Raw genomic sequence first — 18,224 nt, 5'->3', positions numbered from 1 at the left:
TAATGAAAGCACACCCGACATTTGCCATATGGATGGTTTACTATTTCATAAGCGTTAAAAAAGTGAAAGAGGTACCTTTTCAAACAACTAGTAAAATACTACCTCGGCTCAATTTTGCCCTTTGGATACAAATCTACACTCTGGAAATAAGCTATACAACCTGTTCACAGTCTGGCTCTGACTTGCTTTTCTGGTCTTACCTCCTTACCTTTGCCCTGTGCACCCTTACACCCTGGCCACACCAAACTTCTGCCTGCTCTCTCCTACTTATTTTCCAAAACCAGTCACCACTTCTTGTAAAGCTTCCAGGGAGAATTAATGCTCGTTGGTGCCTCTCACAGCACTGTGTTCCTACTTCCATTATCGAGTGAAACAGACTGTATTATAACCATTGGCTCTCTCCAGAAATAAAGGTACCTAAAGGCAGAGGCTCTTTCATTTTTAGAGTCTGAGTAATACCTACCACTGTACCTGTGCACAAGAACAAAATCATCGTTGAATGCAGGAAAAGAGTAAACAACATTGCAAACATCATTCAAGTGTTCTCTAATATAACCTGGAAATGTATGTCTATGTGAGCACATGCAATCACAATGAACTCAGAACAAACAGATTAAATGGTGATTATGGAGCTGCAAAAGTACTCTTCATTTTTATCAGATATTTTTGCAATAAGATCCCCTTTAAAAATGAACTTCTTTTTTTTAAAGATTTTATTTTTGAGATAGAGAGGGAGAAGCAGGATCCCCACTGAGCAGGGAACCCAAAATGGGGCTCAATCCCAGGACCCTGGGATCACGATCTGAGCCGAAGGCAGACACTTAACCCACTGAGCTACCCAGGCATCCCTGAACTCTTTACTTTAAAATGAACTCTTTACTTCAAAAATGAACTCTTTAAAAATGAACTCTGAGTGTGAAATTATCTGATTTAGAAGTTTTTGTTACGTGACTTTTCAGAACCAATTTATTACAAAGCTAGATGTATTTTTTTAAAAAGATTTTATTTACTTATTTGAGAGAGAGAGAGTGCAAGAGAACGAACGTAAGAGGTGGGGAGAAGCAGGGTGCCCATCGAGCAGGGAGCCCGATGTGGGGCTTGATCCCAGGACCCTGGGATCATGACCCGAGCAGAAGGCAGCCGCTTAACTTACTGAGCTACTCATGCGCCCCAAAGCTTGATGTTTTTTTGACTGTCAATAAGACTATCATGAAATCCAAATAAGACAGTAGAAAATTAAAATTTAAAAAAGGAACTATTAGTAATTGAACATCAAAATCACTCAAGAACCCTTAGAATTTGATTTCAGATCTCTCCATTTTCTGAAGTGCTTTTTTCTTCCCCCAGTGTCTATCTCTTGTGCAAATCACTTTGCAAAATGTTTCACCTGACCATTTCTTAACCAAATTACTTGTGGAAGCCTTAAAGAATATCATGCAACAAAGTTAAAATTTAGGAAGTTTTGCTATTATCAGTCATGCCAGAATGTTGAGTAGGTACCTATTCTAAAAATTCAAATACAACAGGGCACCGATATGATCACATATATAAAGTCTCTGTCAAGTTAAATGAGAATAAATGAATTTGAAATCCAAAGATAAATTTGTCCTCCTTTTAGTATTAATGACAATATTAATAGCCACCATTTATTGAGAGCCCGCTACCTGCCAGACATTTCATGCAAATTCTATCCAAAAACCCTTAGAAGAAAACTGAACCTCAGAGGCCACATGGCTGACCAAGGCTACATAAGTTAAGAAGTAATGGAATTCAAAACCAGGTCTATAAGGTTCCAAAGGATAAAACTTAATTCACTCCTTTGCAACCCTGCCATACGGAAATACTGAAACTAATTTCTACAACTCTGCTTCTTTGAACTGAGTAAGGATAAATGGTATAAAATCTGTCTCTTAACCTCCTAGCAGTGCCATAACCATTCTTTAACTCATTGCTAAGCCTCCATGCTTGAATCTATGGCATGTGAAATCTATGCTTTTTGAAGTCTACTTTGATACTTCCAAAGTTAGACTGTTTTGAATTGCACAACAGTAACTTCCTCATCCTGAAGTCTAGAAGAACACATTTTCATAGAAGTTTCTGAATTGTGTGCTACATAAAACTACCAACTACTTTCCCCTCAACACTTAGAGGTAACCTCCACAAAAATGTTAAAAAGCCAGAAAATTAAGAGCAGCTTACCTTTTAGGTATTAAATACTCTGAAACTAGTTAAAAAATAAAGAAATGGATTAAAAGGGGGCTCTCTTAAATATCTGATTAAATACCAGGTGGTAACATCAATTTCACGTCTGAATTCCATGAAGGAAGGAAAGTGAAGGAAAAAAGAACTTCGATTCAATAAAAATTCTGTTCCACCAGCTCTGCAAAATTTCACGGCTCATCTGCATTCTCTTAAAGCTTCTTCACTGATGGTACTTATTTAGAAAGGATCAAGAGCCAAGTTTAATATAGAAATTCTTTAATTATATCTGTTTAGGACAGATGTATGTGGCTACTTTTTCTGGCATCAAAGTAATTAGCATTAAAGATCAAAGGCTACTTGCGTGAATCCAGAATACAAACTTGTTTGGATTCTATGTCATGGAACCACAGAAAGAATCCAGTAAGTCAACTTTCACTGAATTTATTTATGCCTGTCATTTCCTTTGGGGCAAATTCATTTTACAGGCTGCTGGCAAAAGAGATTCAGAACTGGTTGGCTTTTATTGTTTGGTATTAACTCTTTCAGGATCGGCCATAGAGCTGTAACTAATTCAGCCATGTTGCTGGTTCAAAAGAGAACTTAATTACGTTAAGCCAAAGGCATTTATAAAATCAACTGACAGGAAAGAGAGATTTAACTGCTATTATGATGTTGCTCCTGAAGCCAGGAACTAGAAAATCCTGATGAATTATGATAATTAGAACACCTCAGAAGAAGAGAAAAGCTACTAGCTACTTTTTGTTCTTTACTAACCCAGCAACAAAATTTTATTTTCTTTTATTTTCCACTTATGCTCTTGTGCTACAATTTTACTGTTAATATGAAGGGAATGCTGTGAGCAGTTTGGAGAACGACTGCATGTGTTCACTCAATTACAATATCTCAGGGACGGCAGGAGACTCCCAAGGGCATCTAATAACTACCTATCCAAGGAGAGTGATCCTTTTACCACCATATCCCCACTAAGTATAGCCAACGGATGGAATGTTCTCTACCTATTAAAAGTAGCCCGATCCATCTTTAGAGGACTCTCTTAGAAAGTTTGTACTCAGTGAAAAAGTCAGTTTCCCTATTGCTTCTACCTTGTTGTATCCCTAAAAGTCATAAAAAACAAATCCAACCCTTCCTTCATATGAAATCCTTCGAACATCTAAAGAGAGTGACACTCTCCACCTATCTCCATTCCTTCAAATGTTCCTAATAGAAAATGCTACTGAGTCCCAGGTCTGTTAGGCAAGCTGCAAAAAAATTTAATTTATGCATATTTAAAATTATTTTAATTTTTAAAAATAATACTTAAAACTCTGAGTTACACAAACATATTCGATACCAACTCTGAATTAGGTAAGTTGATGCTCAAGCACAGCAAACACTTCCTTATAAACAAACGTGTATGCTTCCATTAAAACCCAATAAACTCAGTCAGACACAAGACTATTTTTAATACGGTTTAAATAATTAATTGCCCTTAACTGTCCCTAATGTATGCCACTGAAATGTACATATGAAGGGCTATACGTTAACTAAAAGTTTTAATAAATATTTAAAATACCTTTTTATAAAGTTTTGGGACTTTGTTATGCAGTTCACTTGAACTGGATGCATTCTAAATTCTCAAGTTATACAGATAGTTTCCCTTCCATAACTTTGATAACTTTCAGCCAAAGTCAAATAAAAGAAAAAAAAATAAAAAATTTACAATCTTCCAACCAAAGACAGAAACTCTGAATTTTAAAGGCATTTAGTCATCTCATTTCTGTAAGGTCCTGAGATGGACTGTGTAATCTATTTCAAGGCCCTCACTTTCAATGTCAGTAGAAGTTATTTATAACATTTCATACAGCTGTAGTTCAGTGGTTCATTAAACCCTCAATTGAGTACTGGCCACAGACTGCTTTGAAATGTTAACACCATCTAAATTACACTGACAAAATTATTGAACATTCACACACAATCACTTACCCAAGACTCATGGTATAAAACTGTTAGCAGATACATTGCATAATCATAATTCTGTCTCTTTAAAGGGCACCTGTAAGTGAAAGAGAGGGAAGAAGTCAAAATTTTAAAAATTCAGTACATAAAGTAATTTACAAAATATACAAATACTAAATACAAAGGATAACTTATATTCAGGTATTCCCTATCTTCAGGGAACATCCTACCTTCAGGAAAATTCTGTTCTTGGAATAAGAATAGTCTTTGTCAGTCACTACTTAAGGTTATTGAAAACTGGTATTGCTTTGATTTATTCTGTATGTATTTTTTTAAATTTCTCTTTGCTTTCATTACTAATGGAGTTATTTGTTTATGAAAATAGTTTTACACTATTTTTAATATAACTGTGTCCAATCCAAGTGCCCTTCACAATCTCAGGGCTAAGAGTCTGCTGGACAGTATGAGTGTATCTACTGAGTTCATTTAAAAAATAGAGACAGGGGCGCCTGGGTGGCACAGCGGTTAAGCGTCTGCCTTCGGCTCAGGGCGTGATCCCAGCATTATGGGATCGAGCCCCACATCAGGCTCCTCTGCTATGAGCCTGCTTCTTCCTCTCCCACTCCCCCTGCTTATGTTCTCTCTCTCACTGGCTGTCTCTATCTCTGTCAAATAAATAAATAAAATCTTTAAAAAAAAAAAAGAGATGAATGCAACTTTAAAAAAATAAATAAATAAAAATAAAAAATAGAGACAGACTGATGACAGATGCTAATCAAAATGTTCATCTTGATTTCTCCAGATCCTAAGTTTTTAAAAAATGAGCTACACTATTCAATGCTGTATTGAAGTCGTTGTATTTAAAATGGAATTAAAGACCTAATATTAGATAAAATGTCTACATAAATACGAGATGGCAAGTTTAGCTTTTAGATTAATAAAATAATATAGAAAAGGAAATCATTATTTCCAATTTCTCTAAATATAAAATAAAACCATCATGACAGGGGCGCCTGCGTGGCTCAGTCGGTTAAGCATCTGCCTTTGGCTCAGGTCATGATCCCAGGGTCCTGGGATCGAGCCCCACATCAGACTCTCTGTTCAGTGGGGAGCCTGCTTCTCCCTCTCCCTCTGCTGCTCCCCCTGCTTGTGCTTGCTCTCTCCCTCTCTCTGTCAAATAAATAAATAAAATCTTAAAAAAAAACAACCATTATATGACAAATGACTTTGTACTCTGCTTATTCTATACTTTGGTTTAACAGTTCTCTAAATAGTTGCTACCATAAAACACACACACACACTGGCACTTGAAAACTTAGGGAATAAACACATTGTCGAAAATACTTACAGAATTTCAAAGAGCAACATTTTAAAGGTGTTTTTTAAGTTGCACAAACTAAAACACTCAACATTATTTCACATTTTCTAAAGACAGTAAAAAAAGAATATTACTAATGTATTTCAAATCTATTTTCCCCCATGTATTAATAATCTGAAACCAGAGTTCCCGAGCTTTTTCCACCCCCACACATTGTTGCCATCATTTATATATGCCATGCTACTACTTCTCACCACTAAGAAGGAGGATATAAAACCTAATTGATACTGGCACCTCCAAATGTGCTGAAACCGGTATAGGAATGGAGAGAAGATATCTGCCCACTTGCTTTTCTCTAAAGGCAGGTCTTTATATTTTGACATATTTATAAACAGACAAATATGGTACGACAGAAATAAAATAACCCTGGGGCACCTGGGTGGCTCAGTCGGTGAAGTGTCTGACTCTTGACTTCACTCAGGTCATGATCTTGGGGTCATGAAATCGAGCCCTGTGCCGGGCTCTGTGCTGGGCATGGAGTCTGCTTAAGATTCTCTCTCTCCCTTTCCCTTTACCCTTCCCCACTCTACAAAATGAAAGAAAATAACCCTTTTGTTAAAACATACCAATAAAGCTTCTTCACCTCAAACGACCTAATTTATAAATTTATATGAGGTAAATTTAGTACTGTCTTTATGAAGTAAATTCACAAAATTCTTCTTATTTACAAAATTGCCTAGGTAAATTAAATTTCTGTATTTAATCATTTAAATTCTGAACTATAAGATCTTTGACTTTGTAAAAGCCTGTTTAAACCTTAATCACTAGCAAATCATACTTTTGTTCTCTTCTAACATCTTCCCTGTGTCTTATACGCATGGATATATTGGAATCAAGACTGAAAAATAACAACAATAATTTAACTGGGCAGTTAGGCAAGCCTCTCCATGTCCATAAAGAGGACAGCAACAGTAGACTGGTGTGAGATATTAAACACATGAACTAGACAACGTCATTTACCTATTACGTAAACGTAAGTTGATATAAAAGGCTACCTTGATTTTCAATGTCATTTCTTAGGAAAAGGACTGCCAGGGAACTGGAAGACAATAAAACAACACAATGACCAATCTGTTGAACTTTTCTTTACCTGTCTGTTCTGATGGTAAGTATATCTGTAGTCTTGCAGTATCGCTCTCCCACAAGTTTAATAAGTTTCTTCTTTGCATGATCATCTAAATTCAAACTGGAAAGTTTAACCTTAAAAATACAAGAAAAAGTTATTTGAAAATAATTATTTCAGATACTTTGTTTAGTGGGGAAAAAAAAACCCAGTAGCAATATTATTTATATTAACGTTAAACCAACCAAAAAGAAAACTTTTGTAACCCTGCACTCTTGTCTATATAGAGTTAGCAACTGGCATGCATTATGTAGCCTGATATTACTCATGGAAAAAAAGGAGACGGGGAGTAAACTGTTTCGAGTTCTTTGAAAGTTTTGGTCATTAGCACCTTTCCTGAAAAAGCCATAACAAGTCTCTCAAATAAATGAAATTACAGCTTATGAGTAGCACTACGAATTAAACTCAATTAGTATTAGTAAAGCTGGACCATAAGAATAAATAGATAAAACAAAAAGGCTTTAAGATATTTCCACCATGCAATTATGAGACCCTTATCATTGCAACTAGTTTAGGGGTATTTATTTTAAAAGGTACAAATATCTCATGGAGGCTGGAATATAGCATTCATGAAGGATCTAAACGTTTGAAATAATTCAGCTTAACATTTCTCAAAATGTTAATACTAGTCCCAGCGGCTGCCAAGAAGAATTATTTCCCTAAAAAGGCTATTTCTGTTGACTACATTCAGAAAGTACAGAGTTAAATTGGGTGTTCTATAGAATAGAAAGATTTCTTAGAAGAGGTAATATGCTAATGAGCATTTTGAAATTCAAGATGCAGGGTTCTCATGTAACAATTCCCAAATTTATTTGACCTCATATTCTATTTTTCAAGGCACGGTTCATGAAATTAGTCTTCCTTAAAATATATTTTGGGAAATGCTAGACTACATGAAGACACCTTTTAATTTGCAGAGAATTATGGCATGGGCTGAGGGTATCTAAAAGATGACTAGGCTTGACACAGAGAAATAGGTTAGATACTAGAATACAGTTAAACAAGGTAAACCACAGACTGTTTTTCCATCAACAGCATTAAGAACAAGAAAGATCCATAACTATACGAAGAAAAAAAAGGCTAAATAAGATTTTAAAATCATATCCACTTCTCTCTAGCTTCAATAACCCTGCACTTCCCTCAAGATATTATAGCATAAGAGCTTGTTTATTTTCCCATTTTTCCCACTAGACTGCAAACCCTTGAGGGTAAGAATGTATCTGTCCTATTTTTGGCGATGGCCTAGCACTTAAAGAACATATGACATGTATTTGCTGAATGAACACATAAATGAAAAAAAAAGAAATGATACATTATTTTTTTAAGCACTGTGAATTTTTATTTGAACTACAGAAAAATATAGGAAATAAACAAATAAATAAAAATACACTTTTAAAGAACATCCGCAGGAAAAACTTTGACTATTAAGTATCGACCCCACAGAACAGTCCTATGTGCAGGCAGTGCAAATTACCACAGTCCCCCGAAAAGAACATGTATCAACAACCAGGTTAGCAGCTTGAGGGATAAAGTAAGAAATTTTACGATAATTCTGATTATTAACAATAAGAATTACTTACAAGAAGATAGTGAAATTAATCTACATTATAATTATAAAAATATTTGTACATATGCATGCATACAGATACAGTACAGAGAAAGAACAGTTTTTACATTAGAAAAGCGAAAATTGAATGATTTTTTCCTTTTAAAACTCCCTTCAATGTAATCATGTTCAACAATAAATTTAAAAATTTACCATTTAAAAAATTTAAGTGTTCTAGTTTTTATGTAAGAAGTAGTAAAAAAATGGCAGTAACTGCTTTAAAACTTACATTCACATTAACATTTTAATGTTCAAAAATTATATAGCGTTTATGCCAGAAACTCGTGAAGTATTTTAGAAAGAGCTATGTAGTACACTCACGCCACCTGCTAGCACTCCAAGGCACTGCAAAATTGTAGTCTTTAACCTAGACTAAGTAGTCTGACTCTGAAGTTAAGCAGCATTCACTACCATTCTTTTTCCAAAATTCAAAAGAATCCCTGGACTTTTCTTTTTTCAAGTTGCTATATTTTAAAGAATCAATACTGTACTATTAACATTATTCGCAAAACGACACTGACATTTCAAATCATAGGAGGTCATGGTTATATGTATGTATTTTCAAATGCCCATATTTAAGAGCTACATAAACTGAGAAATGTCTAATTGTGTGAAATAGCTTCTCTATTTAGAAGCACAGGACAGTTAGTTAAAGGACTATAGTTATATACAAAAGACAGGACCTGGGTTTGATTTCTAGATTTGCTACTTTATTTGCTAAGTGACCTTAAACAAATCATTTGATCTTACTGTTCCGGCATTTACAAAACAGAAAGGACACCAGAGGATTTTTGTCAGGAATAAACGAGAATAAATAGAAGAAACCATTTTTAAAGAAAAGTCCTACACAAATATTGTTATTTTTAATTCTGAACTACCTTTATGACTATCAAGAAAAATATGATACCATCTTTCTTTCTCTGAATTTAAAAATTTGAGTATCTCTTTATACAATACTTCATAATATTTGACTGGCTTCACAATATTAATTTAAATCATGCCAGGGGGTGCCTGGGTGGCTCAGTCTGTTAAGTACCTGACTCTTGATTTTGGCTCAGGTCATGATCTTGGGGTCTTGCGATCAAGCCCCACATTGGGCTCTGCGCTGGGCATGGAGACTACTTGGGATTCTCTCTCTCTCCTTCCCCACTCCCCCAAAAATAGAAGGTAAGTCATGCCGAATGCACATGCTTTAGTCCCACTGTTTTACCTACTTTTACCCTTGAACTACATAACACCATTCAGGACACCACCACTGAGCTTCAACCGTCAGTGGGTAGTCAGTGGGTAGTCCCCCAAGTCCAAGAAGGGCAGACGTGAATCAGGAGAAAAAGAACACAAAGAAGTGATGACGGTATCACATGGTGGCATAAGACATAAGGGAGACAAGAGAGGATGGTGGCCTGATATAGTAAGTGGTATCTTGTGGTATACTTCAAATAACAAAATCGGATTATTTTTACGTAAAATAAAATAAGCAAACAGAACAAGTAGGGAACTAGATGTCTATTCTGGTACTGAAGACTAAGGCCCACAAAAGTAAGGCAAAAATCTACATTCCCTGATTCTGAGCTCAGAGATTTTTTTTATCACCTAACACAGAGCTCAACAATAGTTGGTTGTTATTATTATCATTATTATTAAAAAGAGGCAACATTTACTAAGTTATTAAAAATGTATCAAGTATTAATTACCCCTAGGTACTTAAAAAAATTTTTTTTTACTTTTAGGTAATCTCTACACCCAACATGGGGCTCAAACTCACATCCCTGAGATCAAGAGTCACGTGCTCCTTCGACGGAACCAGCCAGGCACCTCACTCCCTAGGTACTTTATAGTAATCTGTGGAATGTCGGCCAAGCAGAATTTTAAGTTTTTTTTCCTTTTATCTAGATTTTCTAAAATTTATACAGTAAACATGTATTGTCTTTTGTGATTTTAAATATTTTCAATCTCTCTAAACACACATATTGCTATATTTAAACTATTATAGAGAATAAAAAAAGGCTGACAAGCTTCATAAATTTATTTCATAAAGAAGGCACGATCCTGTTACGAAAACCCAGCAAAGACAGAAAATTAAAAATCAAACACTAGTGTATCCCTGAAAAATTTCTAGAAATTAGAGCTTATCTATTTGTTACCTCATAGTGTAAAAATGGTTGCAGGGACTGTCAACATATTTTTGCAGTCCACATGGAATGTTGTTATTTTTTTTAAAGATTTTATTTGAGAGAGGGAGGGAGGGAGAGAGAAAGCACACATGCGCAGAGGGAGGGCTAAAAGGTACAGTACAGAAAGAAAGGAAAAAAGAGTACTTTTATAGTGAAGAAAACCAGCAAATAGTACCTCAGCCAGGTGATCAAGGCTTCATCATTAGTAATGGCATGTTAGAAGCCTCTACCTTGCTATGATGTGATGAAAATGGCACTTTACTGGTGAGGTTTTCCTCCCAAAAATACATACCAGTCTAAGCATGAGAAGAACATCAAACAAATCTAAAATGAAGTATATTGCAGAAAATACATAACTAGTACTTCCCAAAACTGTCAAGGTCACCAAAAACAAGGAAATTCTGAGAAACCAACACAGCCAAGAGGTGCCTAAAGAAATCTGAATGGGGGGGGCGCCTGGGTGGCACAGCGGTTAAGCGTCTGCCTTCGGCTCAGGGCGTGATCCCGGCGTTATGGGATCGAGTCCCACATCAGGCTCCTCTGCTATGAGCCTGCTTCTTCCTCTCCCACTCCCCCTGCTTGTGTTCCCTCTCTCGCTGGCTGTCTCTATCTCTGTCGAATGAATAAATAAAATCTTTAAAAAAAAAAAAAAAAAAGAAAGAAAGAAAGAAATCTGAATAGGGGCTCCTGAGTGGCTCAGTTGGTTAGGCATCTGCCGCTGGCTCAGATCAGGATCCCAGGGTCGAGCCTGGTGTCAAAACAGGGCTACCTGATAGCAGAGAGCCTGTTTCTCCCTCTCCCAGAGCCCCCTCAACTCATGTTCTCTTTTGTGCGTTTTCTCTCTCAAATAAATAAATAAAATCTTTAAAAAGAAAATCTGAATAAAGTATGAACATGTATCAATACTGGCTCAGTTCAGTTATAATAAATGTACCACAATAATAAAGATGTTAACATAAGAAATTTGGTGTGAAATATAGGGGGATTCTGTGAACTATTCCTGAAATTTTTTGTAAATCTAAAACTTTTTTACTTAAAAAAAAAAAAAACCATCACGTAAGTGCTCTATGACTGCTGTATGAGAAAGCCATGCCATGTGGATCAAGACTCTTACTGGAGGAAACTAACAGTAGTTTCAAATACTAACTTGGAAGTTGCTACAACACGACACTTGGAACTGCAATGGTATGTGGCATGCTCTTGATGAGTAAGAGCAGGGATTTAATGTTTCTCCAAAGCAACATGAGATGAGGACAAACGATCCTCAATAAAATGCTAACAAAGCAAATCCGCAGGAAAGTAAAAGCATGATGTACTATGAAATAATAAGGGTTCCCAACGCTTCAGTCCTTGAAAACCTAACAATATAATTCGTTACTACAATAATTCGAAGAAAATAATTTCAAAAATGCTATAGGAATAGGACACATTATTAACATAATAGAGCTAGTATCTCAAACTGAATTCCAATTTATACTTAAAGGCTAAAAACCAGAGGCATACGCATTGAAGTACAGAACAGCATAAGGGACTACATAAACATTATTTTAGAAAATTTCATCTAATGAAAAAGACAAAAAGAAAAGAAAAAAACAAGCTATAGATATTTAACAAGAGGAATTAAAACCACTATTATTTATCATTTATTTCCTAAGAAATCTCTGAAAGAGTGAACAAAAAGCCCAAACATTCAGATTTTGGTCTCTTATTATGTATAAATGTTCACCCCCAGCCTCAAACACTCTCTTGGCACAGAACAGACCCTGATTTACATGTTATTCTATGTAGCCATTAAAAATAATATTAAAGAGGGGCACCTGGCTGGCTCAGTCAGTAGAGCATGTGACTACTGATCTTGGGATTGTGAGTTCGAGCCCCACACATTACTTAAAAACAATAAAAAAAAAATTAAAATAGTATTAAAGAGTGGTAACTTTGTATGGTGACAATGGTAACTACACTTATCATAGTGAGTATTTTGTAATGTATATAAATGTCACTAGGTTGTACACCTGGAATTAATATAATAATGTATGTCAACTATACTTCAATAAAAAATCAATGTTTAATAACCTTACAAAATTTTTAATTCATATTGTTAAATAAAAAAGAGCATATAACTAATCAAATATAATGTCATCCTATTAATATACACAAAGAATGACTATATATATGTATATATAGACTATATATATTTAGTATATATGTGTGTGTCTGTGTGTGTGTGTGTGTGTATATATATATATATATATAGTCAAGGTTATTTATAAGTGGTAGAATTATAGGCGATTTTATTAATACTTCAAAACTTTCGTATTTCCCAAATTTTCTATGATAAGATCAGTTTTATGATCATACATACAAAATGTTATTTTGAAAAAATATATTATAATAATTCTTATTTTAAAAAATATATTTCTTACCCTTAAGGTTACTACTCGGGCTCTGGGGTTTCTAATAGATGGTCCTGCTGAAACATAATCCATTGTGTCAATTTCAATGGGAAAATGCTTCTCGCATTTCTCATCACTGTCCAGTGCAGCTGGCCACTCAGTGCAGAAATCTGAGAATTAAAAAAAATTATCTCAAGTATAGTTTTGCCAAGTAAATTCTCACTGCAATGTGCACTATCAGACAAAATCAAATCATTGAGGGAGATGACTCTCGAGTTACATGAAATGAAAGAACAGACTCTCTTCTGCACTTTACAATCACATCATCATCCTTTATCCCTTTTCTTTTTAGATGAATCCTAATTAAGGAATGTAATTAAATGAATGATTTAGATAGCCTGGGTTTGGTGGGGAGCAGTAAGTTTGGTTAAAAGGGAACTATGACTTGATGGAGGCTTATTATAGCTTTGCACATACCTGTTATGGGACAGTTTAATTCTCCCTCACCAACTAAAACCAAACAGTTCATAGTGCTCAGAGCATTATTGTTTTTGAAAAAAGCAGCAGTTAATAGTAATTCATTCCCAAATGAAAGTTACTAAAGGTCTACTGAAGGGAACTGAAAGCTCTGAAAAAGCTCTTAGAAGAAAGTGAGATATGGTCCACATTCTCTCAGAAACTGAGTTGAACAGGGCCTCTAACTGAACAGGTAGAAATGTCTAGGACATTATTAAATGGATCCTTACAGTAATTCATGTTTCCTCTCTATGACTTCTGCGCCAATGAGGGTAAATGGAAAGAGGAACAGACTTGTCCTCATATTCAGGCAAGACAACTAGCTTAGAGGGGTGGGACTGGCTCTAGAACTGGGGCACAAGAGGAAGTTCAAGCACTGTGAACAAGAATGCAGAGCACCATCTATCTCCACAGCAAAGAGATATAAACTCAGGCCTGGGGGGGGGGGCGGGTAGGGGAGAGAGGACTTAAAAGGGAAAGAGCTCCCGTCCTACAGCTATCTGTATTGGGGGACTCCTTAAGTAAGTAGCTGATTTCATTTTGCCCTATTCCTATGAAGTTAGCGTGATAGAGGGCTCTCAGCCTGAGATGCAAAGTTCTGGCACTATCAGGTTCCCCTCCATGGAAATTTCACTCCCTCAAAACCCCATTCTAAGACTACCTAAAAGTAATCTGTTTCTTAGGTCAAACACATTAAACCTCACAGGGTCTGTGCTTTCTCCAAAAAGCACAACTGCAGGAGAGGCTGGTCACAAGCACAGGCATATGTGGGAACTCTTCCACGTGACGATTTAAGGGACAGTGAAAGGTACTCTGTCAATAACATTTCCTAACAATTTGCTTATAGTAGGTACTATATTTAGCTCCCACTTAGGCTTTAATATCAGTCAGCAAAATGTCACTCTGGGTTACAGAAACTCTCCAAGTTCTGCAACTAAATATATGTTAGCAAATTAAGTATAGCTCACACCATTCCCTAAACACCCTGCTTAAGAGAGCAATACTCACAGACTTTGAGGGGAAAGAGGTATCTCCGCAATTAAGAACATTCTGACATTTAAATAAAATGAAAAGAGCATGATTACTGAAGTTCAATTTCATTCCCATCATGGAATATTTCCAGTATCCTGCACTATAAGAGGCAACACTGCCAAGCACTTTATAAGAGAGACTAGTTTGGAGAATTTTATAAGTTCTTGGGTTTGTACTGAGTCTTTTATTTTTTATAACTTTGAATAAGTCATTTCAATAACCAGATGATAATTACAACTTTTAAATTACCGGATTATATGTCTAAAAAACACAGCCAACTGGAAAGTACATAATAGACCCCTATTCATCTGATAGGTAGAGCAATAGACTAGACTTCGGAAGACCTTGGTTTTTACTTAACTTCTACCACTGATTATTAAAGTTTGGGTAAATTACCTAACTTTCCTGCGCTTCAGATTTTCCACTTGCAAGTTAGATATAAAATCTGAACTGACCTACTTTGAAAGAAAATTGAGAAGAAATATTTTAAAAGCCTTTGAGTTATTTGGAAGATACCATCTAAATCTAGAAGCTGGCAAAAGTGTAAAGACAAAATTAAAGAAAGATTAAAGCACTTACTTAAATACTTAAAATATAATGCTACTCTTCTGAATGTGCTATATGAAAGCCTTTAAGAATTATGAATTATTTTAGAAATATCTCATTAGAAAGCCCAGTTTCTAGATTATAAATGCATATTTAAAAATAATGTTTAAAAAGGAGAAAAATGAGATTTATCACGGTGTAATGCATTCCTTAACTGGCTTCACAAGGGATCAAATAGTGATACATGCTTTGTGCCAAACAGGGCACAAATTTGGAACAGTGATCAGCGTCAGTCTATCACCAGGCACCAATGAAAATAAAACATACAATCCAAAAGGATAGAAATGCATCCTACTATCCCAAAAAGAAGACCACATACATGAAAGGAGATAAGAGAGATTGCTCTTTCCTCTCTTCAAGAGTAAGGACATTCTTCCTACTTTTTAAGACTTCTTTATCTCTTCCTTATGATGTTTTTCAAAAAAAAGGCCCTTCCAAAAGCTCAAATTTTATCATAATCATGATCACTATACTATTTCTCCTTCCAGCATCATCAGGCTGCCTGTGAAGGGTTATTTTAGATTTCATTTTCTTTCCTGAAAAGCCTTAACAAGTGTACTGAGCATTTATATCTCCTTTTTTAATTAGCATGAATTTAAGAATTCACCCAAAGGTACTAACTCTTGAATTAAACTACACAACCAATCACTAACAGCTGTGAACCTAAAACAATTCCAATGTCCTTCTGTATGTAGTCCAATGCAAATCAGATCAGAAATTGAGTGGGAATATGTACACGTGTGAAAACACGCATAAAACTATGGGAATAAAAAGTTCTTTGCCTTTACCTCTGTGCATGTGGGAAGGAGAAAGAATAAGTGAGTGAGGGGTGTCTGGGACGCCCCGGTTAAGCATCTGACTCTGGTTTTGGCTCAGGTCTTGATCTCAGGTTCCTGAGATCTAGCCCCCTGTGGGGCTCTGGGCTCAGCGCCAAGTCTGCTTGAGGTTCTCTTTCATTCTCTTTCCCCTCTGCACTCTCTCTCAAATAAACAAATAAATCTTTAAAAAAAGAGTGAGTGAAATCTGATTATATCTAGGAATCAATAAATATTGTTCAAATTCAATAAATTTAGAACTGAAGATATAATCATGGGCTGGTGATTACTTCCATCTTACATATGTATATGAAAAAATATATATACACTAATATAACTATACATATATAAAATATATAGAAAGAATATATAATAAATATTATATAGAAAGAGACTGTATGGAAAAATAAGCAAATATACTCTCAGCAAATAATTATCAGACCTAAACAATGATTAAAAAAGAACCACTTCTGAAATGAGGGGCCAGGTGGGAAAGGAGAAATTTTCTAAGACTATTGCTTTTCACCATCAGCTTTTCTGCTACTTGATGTTACCACATCCATGTATCACTATGAAGTTCTTATTTTAAACAATTTCTTCAAGATAACTCTCTGCAAAGTATCCCATTACTGACTCCACTGATTATTGTACTCAGCATCTTTCTATATTATCTTCAGTTTGGATTATACTGATTTGTATCTATTGGCAACACTACAATATTTTCTTCAGTCTTTTTATGTATGTGCTATCTATAATGCAACAAGTAAGTCCCTAACCTACCTGAACAAGGACTATGATTTCTGGTTCTATTTATTATTCATAGCCACTTGTAGAATAGTCCGAAAAAAAAAAAAAAAAAAAAAAGAACTTGCAGATTTGACATCTTAACAATTCACTGAAAACTTGAAAATTTTTCCAAAAAGAGAAACTAGCAATGACTCAGAATATAAGGCGATTTAATATATTAAAAATGAGGTTTTGTTTCTCCATCTTTATTGAGATACGGTTGACATAAAACAGTAAGTTTAAGGTATACAATATGTTGATTAGATGTATTTATGTATACTGCAAAATGATTACAATCATAACACTAGCTAAGACCAGTGTCACATAATTACCATTTCTTTTTGTGGTAAGAATATTTAAGATCTATTCTCTTAGCAACTTTCAGTTTGTAACACAGTATTAATAACTATAGTCACTATTCTGTACGTTAGATCCCCAGAACTTATCATAAAACTGGAAGTTTGTATTCTTTCACCAACATCTCCCTTCTCCCCCCCCTTTCAGCCCCTAGTATTTTGAGTTCAGCTTTTTTAGATTTCACAGGTAAGTGAAATCATAACCTAATTGTCTTTCTCTTATTTTGTTTAGCATAATGCCCTCAAGGCCCATCTATATTGTCAAAAATGGCAGGACATCCTTCCTTCTCATAACTAAATAATAGTAAACACACACACCACTTCTTTAATCACCAACTTAGATTTTTTCCATTTCTTGGTTGTAGTAAATAATGCTACAGTGAACACAGGAGTATAGACATTTCTTCAATACCATGTTTTCATTTCTTTTGAATGTATATATCCAGAAGTGTGATTGCTGTATCACACGTGTAGTTTTTTAAGGAACAGTTCTAATTTTTTAAGGAGCCTCCATACTGTATTCCATAGTGGCTATACCAATTTACATCCCCAGCCAACAGTACAAAAAGGTTTCCCTTTTCTCCACATCTTCACCAATACTCGGTATCTCCTGCCTTCTTGATGATAGCCATTTCTAGCAGGTGAGAAGTAATAGCTCCTTGTGGTTTTGATTTGCACTAATCCTTCCATAATTAGTGATGTGGAGCATCTTTTCATGTGTCCACTGACGATCTGTATGTCTTCCTTGGAAAGATGTCTATTCAAGTCCTCTGCCCATTTTTTAATCAAATTATTTGGATTATTTTAGTGTGAGCTATGTAAGTTTTGTATATTTTATATACCCCTTATTAGATATATCATTTGCAAATACCTTCTCCCATTTAGTATGTTACCTTTTCATTTTGTTTATGGTTTCCTTCATTGTGCAAAAGCTTTTTACTTTGGTGGTTTCAAAAGTTTATTTTTGCTTTTATTTCCCATCCCAAGGAGACATATCAAGAAAAATAGTGCTAAGACCAATGTCGAAGAAATAACTGCCTATGTTTTCTTTAAGCAGTTTTATGATTTCAGGTCCACATATATTTCTTTAATCCATTCTGAGTTTATTTTTGTGTCTGGCATAAAAAAGTGGTACAGTTTCATTCGTTTGCATAAAGCTGCCCCATTTTCCCAGCATTGTTTACTGAAGAGACTGTCTTTTCCCCACTGAATATTCTTGCCTCCTTTGTCATAGAAGAATTGACCATATAAGCATGGGCTTATTTCTGGGCTATCCTGTTC

The 18,224-nt window shown here is 35.2% G+C and overlaps 1 protein-coding gene across 1 annotated transcript in view; it reads right to left on the bottom strand.

The window, feature by feature from the left end:
- The window catches only part of MRPS35 (mitochondrial ribosomal protein S35), a 47,184-nt gene that overhangs the window by 15,490 nt on the left and 13,470 nt on the right, over nucleotides 1–18,224 (bottom strand). Inside the window, exons 5-7 of the mRNA XM_040642275.1 lie at nucleotides 12,863–13,002; nucleotides 6,627–6,736; nucleotides 4,186–4,255 (exon numbers count right to left, since the gene is read on the bottom strand). Coding sequence (XP_040498209.1) covers nucleotides 4,186–4,255; nucleotides 6,627–6,736; nucleotides 12,863–13,002 — 320 coding nt within the window. The remainder of the gene's footprint in view (nucleotides 1–4,185; nucleotides 4,256–6,626; nucleotides 6,737–12,862; nucleotides 13,003–18,224) is intronic.

This window comes from Ursus maritimus, unplaced genomic scaffold (genome assembly GCF_017311325.1).
Source record: "Ursus maritimus isolate PB19 unplaced genomic scaffold, ASM1731132v1 scaffold_26, whole genome shotgun sequence".
In the NCBI taxonomy this organism is placed as follows: Eukaryota; Metazoa; Chordata; class Mammalia; order Carnivora; family Ursidae; genus Ursus; species Ursus maritimus.
Note: the sequence above shows the minus strand (reverse complement) of the source record. Positions and strands in the feature narration are given on the sequence as shown.